Source organism: Gallinula chloropus (genome assembly GCF_964237585.1).
Source record: "Gallinula chloropus genome assembly, chromosome: 7".
In the NCBI taxonomy this organism is placed as follows: domain Eukaryota; kingdom Metazoa; phylum Chordata; class Aves; order Gruiformes; family Rallidae; genus Gallinula; species Gallinula chloropus.
The window spans coordinates 28756300-28774531 of record NC_140092.1 but is presented as its reverse complement, the minus strand read 5'-3'; the positions used below and the strand labels follow the sequence as shown (position 1 = coordinate 28774531).

The window sequence follows — 18232 nt, the reverse complement described above, 5'->3', positions numbered from 1 at the left end:
CTTCTACTACATTAATAGACTAGCTTATGCTACGCCTTTTGAACCTTACTAAGCAAGAAATGATGATATATTACTAAACAACTAAGTTCGTTTTTCTGCACCGCGTCCACGCCGATTTTAGGTTTCCTTTGAACAATCCTGTTACTCCAATGAGGAAAATGAATCAAGACCAGCCTTTCGCTCGGGCAAAGACGTTCAGGAGGTTTAATGGTCTCTGGGGGCATCTACTGGAAATCTGGAAAACTGCAGGCAAGACATGTTAATCCCGGAGCTGTCAGGGCTGCAGAACAAAGGAAGGCAAGGACACGGGTGAAATGCAGGGCTCTTACTGCAAGAGCACAGTGCCCCAAACATGCAACCACTGCCAGCTAGCAAGTGAACTGCTCCGAGGAGAACCAGCGAATGTTTAGCGTTGGATGTGTTTAAGTGTAAAATTGAGCCCTGGTATGGGGGGATGTAAGCCTGAAGCCCTCTTTCCACAGAGGATGAGTGTACGTGCATGATAAGTGAAAAAGATTTCAAATGGATTTTTAAAAATGTTTTGGAATGAAATATTGAGCCTTTATGGTTAAAACAGAGAGACCAATTACTCTGTTTTTAATTTAAAGCAGATCTGTGGGGTTTTTTTAATCCATGAAATTCAACAGATGAAAACCATACTACTTCAACAGAGATGACGCTGCGAATGACTGTGGGCTCATCTCTGTCACTGCTGAAACCCTGTGGATGTTGCTAGATGTTTGTTTACACAGGCTGGGTGCTACAGTGGAGTCAGGTCCACTTAGTGGATCTGGTTGGCTGTCCTGCATTTTTCCTGCCTCAGCGGTTACAGTGATGCAGTATTTTATGTATGAGGTGCTGAAAGATTCTGGGCACTTCTCTGTGTTTGTCTGGGTGTGCTACAGCAAAGAGGAGGGGTTAGAAATATTTTCTCACCCCCTGAAAAAGTTAAAGTTGCCATTTTAGTGGTACCATGTTACAGATAATGATTTCATGTAGTGTACAGATAACATCACACGGGTGGAAGCAGCTCTATTGAATGTGGGTCTGTGAGTTTGAAAAGGCACTGCTATTGGTGACACTGTGCTTTAAGTGTGCCTGGATATCACTTTCCTCATACAGATTTCTTTTATTATTATCATTGCTGTTCTAAACCGACGTAGAATCCTGCTGAGCAGTCACAGAAACCTGATTCTAATCTGCCTTTACCAGTGCAAAAATCACCAATACTAATCTTGGGTGAGGCTAAGGAAATGACTCTGCTGTTGCAATCTCAAGGACCTTCCTGTCTTACCATACGGTACTTTTGCAAGACTCTTAAGTGATGCTGGGAGATCAGAACCATTCTACACTCCCATTTACTTAAAATCCTGCACAGCAAAGCCATATGCCCTCTACCCATGCAAGAGAAAAAAATAAAAAAAGAAATTAGGAGGCAGGTATTGATGACAGAAATAATCAAATAGTCAGCACAGCATAACAGAATTATTTATCATGAGCTTAATTCTCCATGCTTTCTGTCTGGCGGGGTCAATTACAGATATGCACAAGTCTACTATTTTCAGCTGATGGATTTTTAATTTTTTTTATATATCAGGCTTCTTAACTTTAGATTCTGCAGGATTTAATTAGTACTATAGGTTAACGCCAGCTGCTGATTACAAGTCTACTGTAGCAATCCCATTTTGTAAAGCACAAAAAGGCATGGATTAAACGATAGTGTATAAAATATTAAAGTGTACTTCCAGTGTAAAATAATTACTCTACCAATTATTATAATGTTTAAAAACTGTATTCAAATAGGTTTCATCCACTTGGGATTTCTTTCTGTAGCTGGCAAGTCAATGACTGATATAAATGCCTTAGATAAGGATCGCAAAATCGTGAAAAAAGAAATCAAGAAATTTTTTCTCAAATTTATTTAAACAAATACATTTTACTTTTCCCACCACATTTTTGGTCTATGAATTTCCAAGAAAATTTAAATGACATAAAGTATGTGAATATTTAGCTACTTTGTGATTAATCTACATGCAAACAAACAGAGCATGGAAAAGGAGACGCCAGAATTTCCTTGCTAAGATCTGAAAAATATATGCCTTGTCTGAACCCAAATATACTACGCAGAACACTAAAAAGCCAAGCATGCTCTAAGAGTTCATAACTTCAGGCTGCTCTGCCTAAGACCCAAAGGAGGAATTATTATTTAGTTATAGCTGGACAGACAAAGAGCAAAACAGTTTTGCAACACCGTTAGTGGCTCATGTTGAACATGTAATTAACACTTCTACAGGCAATTGTTGAGGACAAAAAGCTCTTGTGCATACATGTGCTAAATATGAAAGCTGGAGATTAGACTAGTACGTTCAGCGATGCTGCCATCCAGGTTACAGCAGTTAAGACCCATGTACTCACACTGTTGAAATCCACATTGTTATGTGTCTGGGCTGCAATCTGCCAAAGTTGGATATATTTTTAAGCCAGCTACATAACTGAGCTGTCAAAACCTCTGAGTTCAGTGGGAAAATTTATATATACGAGTCAAGCCCTCAGTTGGTCAAGGTACTCAGCACAGTTTCACTGCATACTGAGACAAAGCTATTTAACTGAATCAGGGCATAGCCCTCTTTAATCCTAGCTTAAGGACTGTCCATTTAAATACTTTCCTTGTAATGAAATATTTACTGGATGGTAATATGTTAAATTGTAGGCTATAGTTATATCATTAGAGACAGATATGAAAGCACAGTAAATGCTATTAAGTAGTAATAGATGGTTAGCTTACACATCAGAATTTTTGATTACCAAAGCTGAGAATTTAATGATGTTGGGGTGGGGTGCATGGTTTTTAGTTCCAAATTATAAAGCTGAAATAGTTAATTTCCTAATACAAAAAGCATAAAAGCCACCAAACCTCCAAATGTTATACCCCCCCCCACTCTAAATGGTAAATAAAAAATATTGTCTGACAATTTGTACATGGCTTGAGAGGGTGGAACATCTACTTTCAATTTACTTTTGTAAGAATTCAGATTTTTTTTTAATTAAGAAAAGGTTTATGGAGCTGTGTATTCAGAACTATTAGAAAGGTGAAAATAAAATGCATCAGAAAATAACTATATAGGTGTTTTATACCACATGCATACGTGCAATAACTTTCAGCATAAGTAACAGTGTTTTTCATCTATTGCCTCACAGCCTCTGACTGTTGTCAAACCACACTTTAACCTAAATCATGCAATCAAAGGGGGATGCATAACCTGTCAGTAGGATCCCGCAAAGAACACATATACTGAACTCGCTTTCTTTTGTTCAAAGCTTCACTGCCACTTTAATACTACAGAAAATGAAAAATTAATCAATTATAAACATCAAAGGATGACACAGAAAAAGTATTTTAAAATGAATGTAAGTACTGTAATAATTAAGAATCCTCATTAACCCAGAAAATGGAAATATAAATTTAGCAATGAACTTTTGGAACATTCAGTCCCTAAATGCAAAGAAGGCATAAAAATAAAGATAAAAGTGCTACCCTCATAAAAATGTTCTTCATAGAAGAGCACACACACCTGTGATTATTTCAAGCAAAATCAGAAAAAAATTATTTTCATTAATCTTTCTGTTTTTTTTCCTAAATTAATTATGTTCATTAACAAAAAGTAATTCCAACCATATTTTATGGACTGTTATTTATCAAAATGAAGTATTTCTCAACTTTCCTCATTTATTGCAGGGCTGACCGAATGGACTGAGAGCCAGAAACATCTGAGTTGGGAACTCTTTCCATTTGATTTGCATGACCTCAGAGAAGTCAATAAATTTTCTCTGTAGGTTTCTTCCACAGTGTGCAAAATTGTCTTTAGAAAATCATCATTATTTACTTTCTGTATCTTTTCAAGCTGATGGTATGAATAAAAGCCTATGCAAGGACATGCATTTATTGTACTATTGCTATGAACAATCCCCACAGTATTTTTCCTTTTGTTCATGATTTCTCATTCAAGTCCCCAACAGAACTTACTCAGTAGTCTAAGGACAAATAGACCACACAGATTAAAAGGAAAAGAGGATTTTACACGATTCAAAAGGATTCTCTGTGAGAATTATTAGGAAGTCATGATTGTACCAAGGCAAATTAGACTGAATCTATTTCAGACTCTCTTTGTATGGTGGAGTTGCTTCACCTTTTTGGAGTGTTTTAAAAATAGAAGTGGGTTGTGTATTGCTTGTACATTATCTTCAGTACTAAATATTGTTGAACTATTGAGAAATGAAAGCACTAGAAAACCGTGAGACCAAACTTAGCAAAAACAACAAGTTACATAAAAAAGGAAAAACTTCAGCTCACTGTGTTCTTCTTTATTAAAGTATGTCATGTATTTTATCTTTGCAAGAGTTTGATGAGTTTTTGCAAGTAAAATTCTGTTTCCTCTATACTTGCTAATAGTCATGAGAATCTGTAGTTTGCACCTTCCCATTAAAAATGTATTGTATTTTTTGAAATTATTCACCCCGCCTTTTATCCAGATCATGTCTTTGAAAGGAGGAAGTAGATAATAAATGGAATAATTCATGATTTCCCATTAAATATGAAACTTTCTTTTGCAGAGTTTAGAAAATGAAGTTCTACATAATGTACAGAAGTTGATTAGAACTTTTTTTAACCTTTTCTAGAAAAAAACCTTTCACATTACACAAATGCACAGAAAAGTTTCTTTAGGAAAGGCAAACCATTCACTTCCCACACTGTTCTGTTCTTTAGATCACTGCCTAATTACACTAAATAATTTGTTTATCAGGCCTGAAATTCGCAGAGATCATTCATCTGACCAAAAAGAATGTGCCTCTAAGTACTAAAATATCTTTTTGAAAGTTGTTTAATAAACATTGAATCCTGGCCATGGCAAGCAAGATTGTTAGGAATTATTCAGACAGGAAAAAATACATATTTAAATAATATTGTGAAAGAAATTTAAAATTTATCATCTAGCTCCTTAAGTAACTTGTGCCATCTCCCTTTCCACAAGCATCACATCAGCAGGGAGTTTGGGATAGAGTGCCTTAATTTAAAATTTCTTTTACTGTGAAAGGATACATTTCTTTGGTTCTGATTTACTCTTTTCCATAGTTTTTAGCATTTAAAAGCGAAGGAATATCCTCATAAAATGTAAATGGGTTGGCACAACATTCCACCAGTTCTCAACCTGAGTAATGTGAACAAAGAGGGTCAAAGGTCATATTCAAAGACTGACATCAGCAAGAACAGCAAAATCTTGCTATGACCTGAATATGAAAAGGAAAGAACAGTTTACTTCTTTCTCCCTTTTCTGATACATCCTTCTTTAGCTGCCTTGAGCTCTGCTCTCCCTCTTTCTTTGTAACAGAAGATATGGAAGGAGTCCAAATCAGTGCATCACTACAACCAAGTACTGTGCAGTCAAGGACTGAAAAACAAAAGAAGAACAGAATCTGCACCTTCACATTATCTGTCTGTGACTGGAATTGCCTTTTCCAAGGCTTCCAGTAATAGCAGTTGTCCCTCCTCCTTCCTTGCCTTAACCCCTGATATTTTTCCTAACCCTTATTCTTGGCAGCGCCCCTCCGCTGTCTCTTGAGACCTTCACCCCATAACACAGAAATGGTCAAATCCACCTTGCAACACAAAATTCCCATGCCTAAAGTACACACATTCAAATTGGGCAGCCCAGGTAAAGACTTCAGGCTGTGGAAAACAGGGCAATACGATAAGCTGTCAATGAAAAACTCTATTTGTTGAGTAAAAGATTTCATAGGTCACCTGTGAAGTCACCTTATTTGGTAAAGGTGACAGCTACTAAAATTAAATTAAAACCCCAAACAGTTGTTTGAATTCAGCTTCTGGTCCTTCAATGCAAAAGACTAAAAGAAGGACAAAGAGAAAAACAAATGAATCTGTTCCCAAACCCTCATGATTTACATAACTTATAAACAGAGGTCAAGATCAGAAGCAGGCCAGCCTAATAGTAGGGCTTCATAGTCCATCGTGGCTATGATGAAGAGAAAGAATAAAGCACCCTTCAAGCTAGGTCGTGTCCTCTCCATCAGGACACAAACCCTATTCTTCTCCCTCAGTGGGCTCTCCACATTGTCTTGACCTATAATCAGATGAGGAAGTTTCTTCCCCTTTAGGCTTGCAGGATGGATGGGTTTGCATGTTCAGAAACCAACTGGTAGAAGTAATAAGGATGTAGGAAAGAAACCTTATATTTTCACAAACTTCTCTTGAGCACGAACTCTTAATCCCTCATTAATTTTCTGACATTTTTTCCTTTACCTAGGTAATATTAACACTGAAAACAGCAGAAATGTGTGCATGTAGTTAATAATTTTCCCCTTTTTATTCTCTCACTGAAGAATGGAAAAATCATTTTCTATCAGATGGCACTAACAGAAGATTTAAAAATTGATGCCAGGTCACTTCTGGATTTTCCAGCTTCTTGTAGAGATGCAGCCTCAGTAATTAGTGATTGTAACTCTCCTAGACTTCTACCTGATAATTTTTACAGCTTTCAAAATTAATTAGTTCTCCAGTGTGGGATTCAGCTGCAAATGTACATGTTTACATCTGAGCTGGTCCCCCTAAGCTCTCTATATAAGCAGTGGAGAGAAATAGGTATTTTAAAAGTATAATTCACCTTATTGTAAAGCAGGTGTCTGAATCCTAAAAGATGGGGCTCAACTAGTTAAATTACTTAATTATTTTCACCACTTACATGGCATGATCAACCTAGTCCTCTGAATCAGAGTTAAACTTGGGTGAGAATCCCTTTGCTATTTTTGCAGAGGACAAAGGTTTATGGAAGCTACTATATTTCCCTGTCATCACTCTGGTGTGGTTTAACCCCAGCCAGTAACCAAGCACCATGATACACACACACACACTCACTCAGACCTCCCTCCTCAAGGGGATGGGGAGGGGAATGGAGGGAAAACCCTTATGGGTTGAGATAAAGACAGTTTCATAGGATAACAAAGGAATATAACAACAAAAATACAAGTGATGCACACATGCTATTGCTCACCACAGGGAAAAGGAAAATAAAACAATCCGATGCCCAGTCTGTTTCTGAGCACTGATCCTGCCCTCCAGGTAATACATGGAACATGCTGTTATACAATATGGAATATCCCTTTGGCCAGCCTGGTCGGCTGCCCTGGCTGTGCTCTCCCAGCTGCATCTGCACCTGGGAAGCTGAAAAGTCCTTGACTTAGTGTGGACACCACAACTACCCAGGAACAATCGAAAACACCAGTGTGTTACCAGCATTATTCTCACACTAAATTCAAAACACAGCACTATACTGGCTACTAGAAAGGAAAATTAACTCTACCTCAGCTGAAACCAGGACAAACTCCTAGAGCATAAATATACTATTCCAGCTTTCAATATACAAACTGATTTAATGATTGATCTTCCCAGCATTAGCTGAGATGGCTGGCAATTGCTCTGAGGGTCACAGCCCACATGAGAATGGAAAGCCTTTGCCTTTTCATATTCTGGATAATCCTGAAGTGGACAAGTCTTCTGGTGAATTCTAAGCAGAACAATGCTCTCTATCTCAAAAACATCTAATCCGATGCATATAAGATAGCCTTTCCTCCTGCCTGAAAAATTAATACCAGAGCAAGTCTTTACTGAGGCAAACTTTCTATAACACTGAGCCACGACTCACAAAACAGAAAACACAAATACACATTTTCTACATATCTAGGTCAGCCTGTTCCATCTCTGCATAATAATTTAGTTGTCATCTGACTACCAATGAGTCTTGAGTGAAGCCACCAGAACTCAATCATCCAATTCACTGGAATACTTCTAGTAGAATTGCTAATGTAATATTTTTTGTTACTACTAAACAAAGCTGGTCCTCTCATCAAAAAGTCTCTCTTTTTTGGCCTTTAACTCTTTTTTGATGACATGGTTGTCTTTGGAGAATTTGTATGAAGAGGAGAGAACTGTTTCTTGACCTTTCATGGAACTGACAAAAAGATCCGGAAACAGGAATGATAATATCAAATTCTGGTGCATTCTAGGGTCCAATCTCATTTGAAGATTCAACCCTGGACTCAATCTCTTGATAGACAATGGCTTCCTTCACAGCTCATCAGGAACTTTTTGACTCTTAGATAAGTTATAGGGAAAATTTTTAATTTTTAGTACAACCTGATTTTGAGCTGTTAATGTTTTGGTGAGTCAAGACCGGGAACAGAGACTATCAGGGAAAGCACAATGAAGGCCAGTGGAGTCACCCAACCTCCTCATAAGCTTACTAATGCTTAATGCTGTGGCAAGAAAGCAGTCACATTCTGCACGAATGGGAACCTTTATTTTTTTCCATTTCCAGATTCACTTCTTATTTCAAGTTAAAGTCTTAGAGAAGGAAACAAACAAACAAACAAACAAAAAATCAATGAAAAAACCAAAGCAATAACCCATTTTAATAGAATTAAAGCACTATCTTTCTTAAGCACTGTTTTTTCTTCTTCTTCAATCATAACACCCTGGGACAAAAAAATTATTACAAAGAAAAAATAATTTCCACATTTTTCCGCAGAAAAATGAGATTATAACAGAGGCACACTTAGAGGAATTCTTACTTGCTGAAGTTTGGAGCACAGTACAATAACGTATAATAGAAGGATAACTGCCACTTTTTCCTTCAACTATGAAAAAACTAGCTTCTTTTAATTTTAAAGAACATTGAGTAGGATGCAATTATAGGCAACAACTTTAAAGAATTATTCTTGTTTCCATAAATGTGCTACTACCCACAGATTCTTGTATTACATCAAATAAATTTGTTATCTGCTTAATATTCACTGAAAAAAAATAAAGTGTTTAAAATTAAGCAGGTGTGTGATTTTGTCATGACAGAGTAATAAATGACTTAAGTTAACCTCTACATTAAACAGAAGCACATGTATTTAGGTGGCAAAAGAAATATATCCTGCCCTTTTATAAAGAAGGGAAAGAATCTGCTTCTGGAATGGAAACAGTATTTAAAAAACTGCACAGCAGATTATAAGCCATTTTCTACACTTTTTAATAAAAACATCTGTTGTCTGCCGAGACCCACAAAGCATACCAGTGATTTCAGTAAGATCATTCACAGATATGGCATTGCCTTACTTTAGAAATGGTTTTTAAATTACAGTTGATGCATTTAGACTTTCATTGCTAGATTAGGCTAGTACTAATATATAACTAGATTAGCCTAGTAATGCTAGTTTGTTACCATCTGTTTGGTCTCAAATGATTCTATCAGGTTTATGGAACAGCATTAATAAATTACATACTATGGAAATTCTGTAACTGCTGAGATAGTATAAAAATAAAATTCTGAGAGTAATTATATACACAGAGCATTAATAATATACAGAATTATATATGTCTATAATATACATAATTATATTAACAGAACATTAACATAATATTAACATAATATTCTAAAAGATGTATTTAAAATCTCCATAGAAATAAACCAGAATACCTATGATATTTCAGATTAATCTTCTAAAATGCTTTGATAACTTCCAAAACCCAGCATATTACAAAACACTAAAGAAGCAGCCCACTTTGTGTAGACACTGCAGAACAGATGACAAAATTCTCACTTCACTGTGTTTTTTCTTGCTGGTTTCCTTTTCCACAACCTCCAGACTCAGGGTTTGGATATAAAAAGAAATATCGTACTGGAGGGTTTTTGGTTTTGTTGAGTTGGTTTTGTTGTTGTTTTATGTTTGTGTGGGATTTTTTAATAGCAGTAAAAGGCTGACCTGATCAAATCAGAGCTGTAAAATGCACTTTGAAGCCCCAAGGCTTTCCTAAAATAGCAGTGACTTCATAATCACAGAGAGAACACTTCTGTCCCTAGCATGGTGTGTGCACTGTGGAAATCCACTGGGGCTGAGGACTGAAACAGCTCCCTGGAAAGGCACGTCTGTCTGCCACAATTGTTGTAGCGCGACGACTGCAGCAGCACTGCATAGCTGGTACAGAACTAGGGTGACAATAAGCCAATGTGCTTATTTCTCTGCTTGCTCCCTGAGGTCTGGTACTTCCTTCCCCCTTCAGAGAGCGACTTTGCTACTCTTAACTCAGGGGACAGGACCTCTGTCAACACAGAGTTTGCTCAGGAAGGATTTGTTCCCTATGTTGGTCCAGCTGATGCAGAATGTGGCTGAGTCACAGACAAGGCTTAGTTTCCCTTTCATTAAGCAGGGAATATCTAGACCAGTTATGACCACTAGCTCGATTAGTACAACAGTATGACCAAAGGTAATTGTCCCACATCAACTGTGTATTCACAGAGCAGTAACATGGCACTCCCCCTTGCCTCACTCAACTCACTTGCCTGTCACAGTCAGCCTGTTCCCAGATGCAGATAACTCTGATAACAGTCTTTCCAACAGAAACCAAGGATCCAATTGACCTTTGCAAACCCTAGGTGACATACTGAGAAGGTCCTGTCCAATGCCATCCTTGAACTAATCTTTAGTCCATCATATCTGAACCCAGTCTTAATTCAAATAGAAGAAGTGGGGCATGAGTTTGCATTAAAAAGCTTGCTCTCCCAGATCATCAGACCAGATACATCACAAGCTTTGTACTGACAGTCTGAACAGTTACAAGCCTTAGCACGGTACCATTGTAAAAATAATCAGATTGAATCAAATATGTATTGCAGGAAAGGAAAATGTGTCTGATGGCTGAGTACTACATGGTATGGTTTTAGGACACCACCAAAGTTATTAACACCCAACTCAAATCGGGTAATTTTCTAGATTTTCATTTGAAAGTTTTCAGGGAAGGTTTGCAAGTACATTCTTAGGCTAGGAAGGGGGAAAGCAGCATGTTTTGCAAGAAACTAGCTAGTTGAATTCCTGTCTGATTGATAGAATGTTTTTATGCTGCAAGGGTGATCTTGCAATATTCATTGTTAAGGTGCCTAGAGCCCTTGTATATGCATCTTTTTATTATTTAAATATTGAAATAAATAAATCATCTCACTTAAGCAACCAGCAGTTCAGATTTGTTAGAATTCTTTCATTAATTTTGATGGTGCTGAACCCCAGATCTGTAAAAAGACTCCAGAAGAATAAGTCAGATATAGTCTCTTGTAACTTCTAAATGTAAATACCTCAGCTGTAAGAAATCAAAAGCTATGTAGATTTCTTTCATTCATTGGGTTTTTTAATAACTAATGGTGTATTAAATGCTTTAGCACAAAAGTCAGCGCTTGGGCTTGGCTAAATAATAATTCAAAATTACAAGAACATGTATGGTGGTATAGTCAGCTGCCACCCCAGAGGAGGTATTTCAGAGAGGGTCAGGAAAAAATAAAGAGAAGAAAAAAAGAAAAGGAAAAAAACCCAGGCATCACAATTTCAAATATAATTACTGAGACAATCTTAATGATAATGTTATAAATGTGATCTAATACTTTGGTAAATACACAAATTAGTAAAACCAAAGAGTTAAATGCTTTGATATATTTAAAAACAGGAGGATGAACCATCATTATTTAATATCAACTTCAATTTTTAAATGCCAAGTTCCGCTGGAAAGGGTATGGCCTAGGGAACTTGAAATTTATATGATTATGATGACTAGAAACAAAGGAAACAATAAACTTCTGGATGTTAAAATGCCTCAGAAAAGCCAACTTACGCAGCAGCTTCTTGTTTTGACAGCCCTTTGATATTCTTCGCCAAATAATCATCGATGCCGTATTTGTCTTTGATCAAATGAATCCTAAATTTAAATGAAAAAAATTAAAAGAAACACTGTGAGGTGCTAACATAGACTTCTGCAGCATGTATAATATATTAGCATTGCCACGTAGAGCTAAATACTGAAATATTGACAAAGTAATATGTCAGGCATTCTATAAACACATACAAATATCTTTTTAATTTTTTGGTCTGCAACTATTTCAAATCTTTATTTCTGAAAGAAAACATGGTTAGTATTAGCTTTCAAGGACCTGATGTGTCTATCTAAACAAGAAGAAATTGTGTATTAGCTAAATCAATAATTGATTAAGCTATCCATATTTAAACTGATTTCTAAAGCAGAATAATTCCATTTTTTGCACTGTCAGTATGGACCAGAGCATTTGTATTTATTTTTTTCAGACTTAATAAAAACAAATTAAAAAAAAAGCCAAACCTAACTCAAGATGTTTTCCTTAGTGCAATGCAGACTTTTAGACTGCTCTCAGCTTTCCACAGTTGGAGCAGCATATTGCAAAAAGTGATCCACTACGGGAGTAATACAAAAGTCATTAAAATAAACTATATTATTCCTAAAAAATTTAGGATGCATGGATCTAATTTTTAAATTTAAACTGTATATCATTTCACCTTTTACTTGAGCCACCATCTCTTTGCATCTCCACTCTGATATGATGCCTTGATTTTTAAAGGATAATATGCCTTTACTGACCATAAAGTGTATTTAAATAGATTCTGACATCCTGACAATGGAGGATGTTATAAGAGTAATGTGAATTTATTTTTATTCTTCTTTAGAAGAGTATAAAGATTGTCTGGTTAATCACTCAAAGATAAAAGAAATTCAACATTAGTGTTCCACATAAATCTATTACTTTCCCCTTCTCTGTCTGTATTACTCTGCTGTCTTTCATTACAGGGATGAGAGTAAATTCTTTTCATAATGTTAGCTAATATAAGCGTCATGCTTCTTATTGCTCTGAGGATGCCAAAGACACTTCATGAAGTTCATTTAAATGAAAACAAAATAGCTAAGCAATGTAGAGAGATTTTGACATGTCTGTATTTAAAACAATGTAATAGCAAAAACTTCCAGCACAAATAGGGCATTTAAATTTGTTCCAGAATTTACTACTGCTGAGCTGCACCAAGTGAGGCTCGTGCTTTCAAGCTGCACGTAGCACAAACCCAAATGTGTTGCTGCTGACCATGGAAAATGTACACCGTATGGATATTGCTATAAATATTGTTAGAATCAATAATAACATTTAATCAATATCACAATTTGTGCACCAAAGCAGCCACAATTCGGGAATTCACACATTGTCATTAGGATAATGAGGATAAGGTAAGAATTGTATATTTTAAACTGATGTTAAATGCAGTTCAAGATACAATTGGTTTACGTAGGACTTAAAAAATACCATCTCTGGGTATTTAAAGTATTCAGTAGACAACACAAAAAGTCTGGCTGACCTTCTTACTTTAAAACTGTAAAAATGAGCTTTCTGGACATCAGCAGCACATAGACAAGACACCAGCTATGGCAGGGGAACCCAAACCCCCAAACTGAAAGAGTCAAATGCAACAAGCAAATGCCTAGGCATCACTATCAGCTTGCTGGAATTTAATCTACACTGCAGTTAAAAATCGTCCCAAATTGGAACAAAGGCAATCCTGGTGCCTTCTCACTTAAAGATATTTTAAAAAAACGATCAGAGGAAAAGCCCCCAGACTCACATATGATTTAAAATGCCACATGCTTTATAATCAAGGTATAATTTTCTGATTGTTAACACCCTCTAACTTAAAGACAACTAAAGCCAAGAGGGGAAAAAAACCCAAAAGCAGCACCTTGTAAAGCAATTACTGTTCATGTAAGTTCTGCAACACCCTATATTGCACTGTTGCAACTGCGGTCACCTAACATAAAGAACTTAAAGTTACTAAAAATAACAAATATATAATTATCATGGCTGTTATTAGGAATGATGTTAATGCAGCAGTAACATAGACACAGGCAGATGGTACATCGGAAAAAATACAAAGTAGAAAATTCCATCACCTCAAATAATCACTATTTTAAATGGCTTGTTATATACAATGAGAATTAAAAACTATACAAGTAGTTAATGTGAAGAACTGGGACTGGGAGTTGGAATGGGCATTGTTTCATAATATAAAAATTTAGAGGATGGCACTGGCTAAAAGATATTGTTTCTTCTCTTCCAGAAGTTACTTGCTTCTTCCAAACTGTTTTAGTGTTACTTCTCCAGTGTTCCATGATGACTCACTAAATTTCATAAATAGTTTATAAAAAAAGTCTATTTCACCCTTAAATTGGCTACTATTTAATTTTAAATCACTCATTAACTACATTTTAATCCAATGGATGCCTATCCCAGGGTTAACATTTTACACCATGCATTCCTGTAACTATTTCTGTTACCAGTCGACACAGTAAAACAACAGCTACTGATTTGTTTCTAGAAATAAACTTCATGGTAAATACACCAGGCTTTATAATCAAAGAGCAGAACAAAGTTGCATAAAGGACCAAACTGATTCTCACATAACTTTCTTTCCCCACTGCCTATTCTGTTAACTCAGGCTCAAGTTCTCACAAAATTTTCTATCAAAGAAAATGGCAGAACTTGCCTTGCTTTAATCACTAGGCACCTATAGCATAGTCTGGACCATTACAAAATCACACATTTCTTTCCTGTAAATAAGCACAACTTCTATAGGACTGCTGCAAAACAATGTTCTTGGACATGAAACTCCCCAAAAGATGAGAAGAAACAAGACTTCTATCTCTGGGATGAGTTCTCCAGCAACGTGGAAAAAGTGGTGGCTGCAGAACATGGCTCCAGCCAGAAAAGATTTTTAAAAAATACTAATTGTAACATATCACTACATGTCCTTATTCTACCAGTGCACGAGAGAACACCTATCGGCATGAGCTTCTCAGAAACACGGGGTTCAGCAGCACTGTGTTTCTAGATCCTTATTGCTTTTAGACATGGACATGCATCTTGAGATGCCCCAGAGCTTTCAGCCAAAGCTGATTTGGGGGAGGGGAAAGAAGAAAAAAAAAAAGAAAAAGAAAAGATGAATAAGAAGAGAATAACCACAATTCTTTCTGAAATGGAGGCAGTTCCAGGAAAAACAGAGTAGTGGGGCGGAGTAGTAACTGAGACCACTACTCTGAGGGAGACACAAATGTATGGATACAAATAATGAGGATAAATGAGTGCAACGGAATGGAAAGCCATGTAGGCACCTACAAGAAGATGGCTTGAAGTTATTATAGCACAGTTGTTAACATTCTCAGTTGTTATAAACAGGATAATGCTTTTCAAGCCAGTTCTATTCATTAGATTTTGAGAAATTGTTTTGTACCTGAATGAAAAAAACCCACATTTTTTCATCCAAATACTGTATCTTCAATGACCTACATTTGTATCAATGCCAGACAGTATCTGCTAATTTGAAATAACTTCCTATGGCTCTTGAGAGGGTTTGAAAAAATAGGATGAAATACCTACCTTAAACAGGACACATTTCCCATTTCATTTTTTCCCCTTATAATTACGAAACTTTCCTAAAAGACAATATCCCTGCCTCCCATGTTTGAAATTTTAAATACTGCAAAAAAAGCAAATGTAATTGTCACCTCTGCATAGCTGATTGAAGGTATTCACCATAAAAATGATGCTCTGAAAGAGGTACATACCTTGCGAAGTCTAATGAGGGGCAAACAGTCTGCTCTATGAACCTGGGGTGCTCCTGTGGGATTTGTAGGATGTCTTGAGGCAACACATTCATTTTAACTGAAACAAACAAAAACTTTATTTGAAACACTGTTTTCACAGTGATGCAGTTTCTTACCCTTCTCACCCTGCTTCCCAGCCAACACTTTTTTTCTTTCAGGTGCATTACATGTAAAACTGGACTCCAATTCCACACAGATCCTTTCAGGCCTCTGCATTACACCAGTAGGAAATAATACAAAGGAATGGTCATGATCTTACTCTCAATGTTTTTTCTCTTTCACTGGAGTGCTTTTGATCTGCACAGAGACAACTGATTCAGGAACCTCACTTGCATGTCATTCCCCATGATTCCTCAAGCTATCTACCTCCAAGCATTAGCACTATTTTAAGCTAATACATAAAGTGGAGAAATGATTGAACATGCAGTGTGCGATGCAACAACTGGCAGAGTTTTACCATTCTAAATAACACATATTCATAATAGAAACAATCCTTTGAATAAAATGTGTAAGTAAGGCTATACTTGCAGGGTTTTACTTAAAACAAAAGCTGAAAGCCCCACAGTTATCTAGAATCATCTAGCTCATCATTTTCAAGTACATAAATGCTAATAGGACTTTTTTGTCATATAGAGCTACTGTATTTCTTCCCCAAGTATTCAGTCTACTCTTCCTACCATTAAAGTTTCAGCTGCCAGTTCCTTCATTTTGCATGTCTGTGATCTGAGCACGTTAGCAGCAGGAGCACCCTTACTTTTAAATTTGGTTTAATGTAGGTATTGCATGCCCTGCTGGTAGGCCTCAAGGCACAAACTTTTAATAGGGATGGGAAAACAGAATGTAAAGGGGAAGGGGGGAAAATTTAACTATTTGCTACATTTAGTGAAAGGAAGTTTATTTTTTAGGAAAAAAGTGCTGGATATGAATTAACTTGATACTGAATGATCTGTATCAGATTAGCAGATATTTTATATATTAGCCTTTCCAGGATCAAAAGCCATTCCAATATTTTGCTACAGTTATAGAAGTAATTTAAAAAATTATGTTACTCAGAATGGAATAACAAAGAGAGCTACAGGTTCAAAAGATAACAGGATATGTTATTTTCCCTAAGTCATTCTTTTAGGGCTTCGTACTAATGATAACATTTGTTACAGAAAGAAAAGAAAAATAAATAAACATTCATTTCACAATTGGAGGCAGCAACATTTTACACAAGCGTGTCATGGAAAAAATCAATGGAATAAAAACACACAGGAAATTCATCACTATAAAAGATTGTTTCTTACAGGAAACGACAGGTTTGTATTCAGAAGCAATTTAGAAAGGAAAATCTCTTTTTAGAAAGACACAATTCAGAAAGAAATACTAATTAAACTTTGGAACAACAATTCTGAAGCCCAGGGAAGATGCAAAGCTTTCTACAAGCCTCTTTGTTTTGAAGAATTAGGTGAGAAAAAGAGAACCGACCACTTCTCAATGGCAGCTGTGTAATCTGGCAAGGAAGCAGAGGCAAACACCTGCAGCTATGGGCAGAAAAAGGCAGGGAGGAGGCCCTTAAAACCCCAGCAGTGCCCCAGCAATCATGCAAGGCTATCTGCAGGTGTGTGTGCTCTGTGGAACACCACAGGTCTCAGGATCCAGTTGGCACCCACATGGGACCTGGCTGGAGCAAGCAGCAGCTCCCTGCTGGTCCCCACGCTCCAGGTTCCCACCCCACAGAAATCTAGTATGCGATAAGGTCTCACACTAACAGGGGGCATGTACACAGATGTCCTTCTGTACCTATTACTGCCCCACAAGGATTAAAACCCTTGCCACAACTCCTATTTCAAACTCAAAGATTGGTCAAAAAAAAAAAAAAAGCTTGATAATAAGGTCAATTAAATTTTTATTTTAGAGGCAGGAGGATGCTCCCACCATGAGATGGATGGTATTTTCCCCTCATTTCCAAGGTTCTGTAATCTTTACAGGTAAATTACAAACACATGACAGAAGTTATCAGCAACTCATTCTTCTGAAACACAGGCTACTACACTCACATAAATTTATTTGCTGATCATTTAAAGACTGCTAACCCTTTTACATCTTAGTCCTGTAGTATAAAGCCCAAGCCACATCTCACGTACTTAACCAAACACCCTCAGAATTCAGCAAGGGACAAGGCAGCGCTGTTTGTTTCTAGACAAGTGCGACATTTAACCTCATAATCAAGGGAATCTCCCCTCAGACTGGAATCATTCCAACATGCGCTGAAGCTAAAGGTAAAACACCAACTGATTGTAGCAGCCTCCCCTGATGTGTTTTAGAGAACCTCTTCACTGTCACCTCGTAGCTCTTCCCACACATTTTCTGAGGCCCACATAAACCTAACGGCAGGCTGAGGACACCCATGGAGGGGAAGCCACCTAGGAGGTAAGCATGGCTCCATCCAGCTGCCTTTATGGGTGTATTTGCTGCTACCTGGCACCTCATAAAATAAAAGGATGCCAGAGTGTGGCAGGACAGACTTACAGCTGCAATGCTTTATTACAGTGACAGTGCTGATCCAATTGATTAAAAAACCCAGCATATTTTTAAAACCTATAGCCAGCCTGACGGATAACAATCTGTTCCAAGTAACCTGGATGTGGTCATGGCCCCAGCCAGCCTGTGGTTTGACCTATGTTCCGAACCTCC

The 18232-nt window shown here is 36.9% G+C and overlaps 1 protein-coding gene across 1 annotated transcript in view; it reads right to left on the bottom strand.

Moving 5' to 3' along the window:
- Positions 1-15606, bottom strand: part of TTC29 (tetratricopeptide repeat domain 29) — a gene marked incomplete at both ends in the record, with an annotated part of 123919 nt that extends 108313 nt beyond the window's left edge. Inside the window, 2 exon segments of the mRNA XM_084267037.1 lie at positions 11714-11797; positions 15515-15606. Coding sequence (XP_084123163.1) covers positions 11714-11797; positions 15515-15606 — 176 coding nt within the window.
- Positions 15607-18232: the final 2626 nt, after the last annotated feature.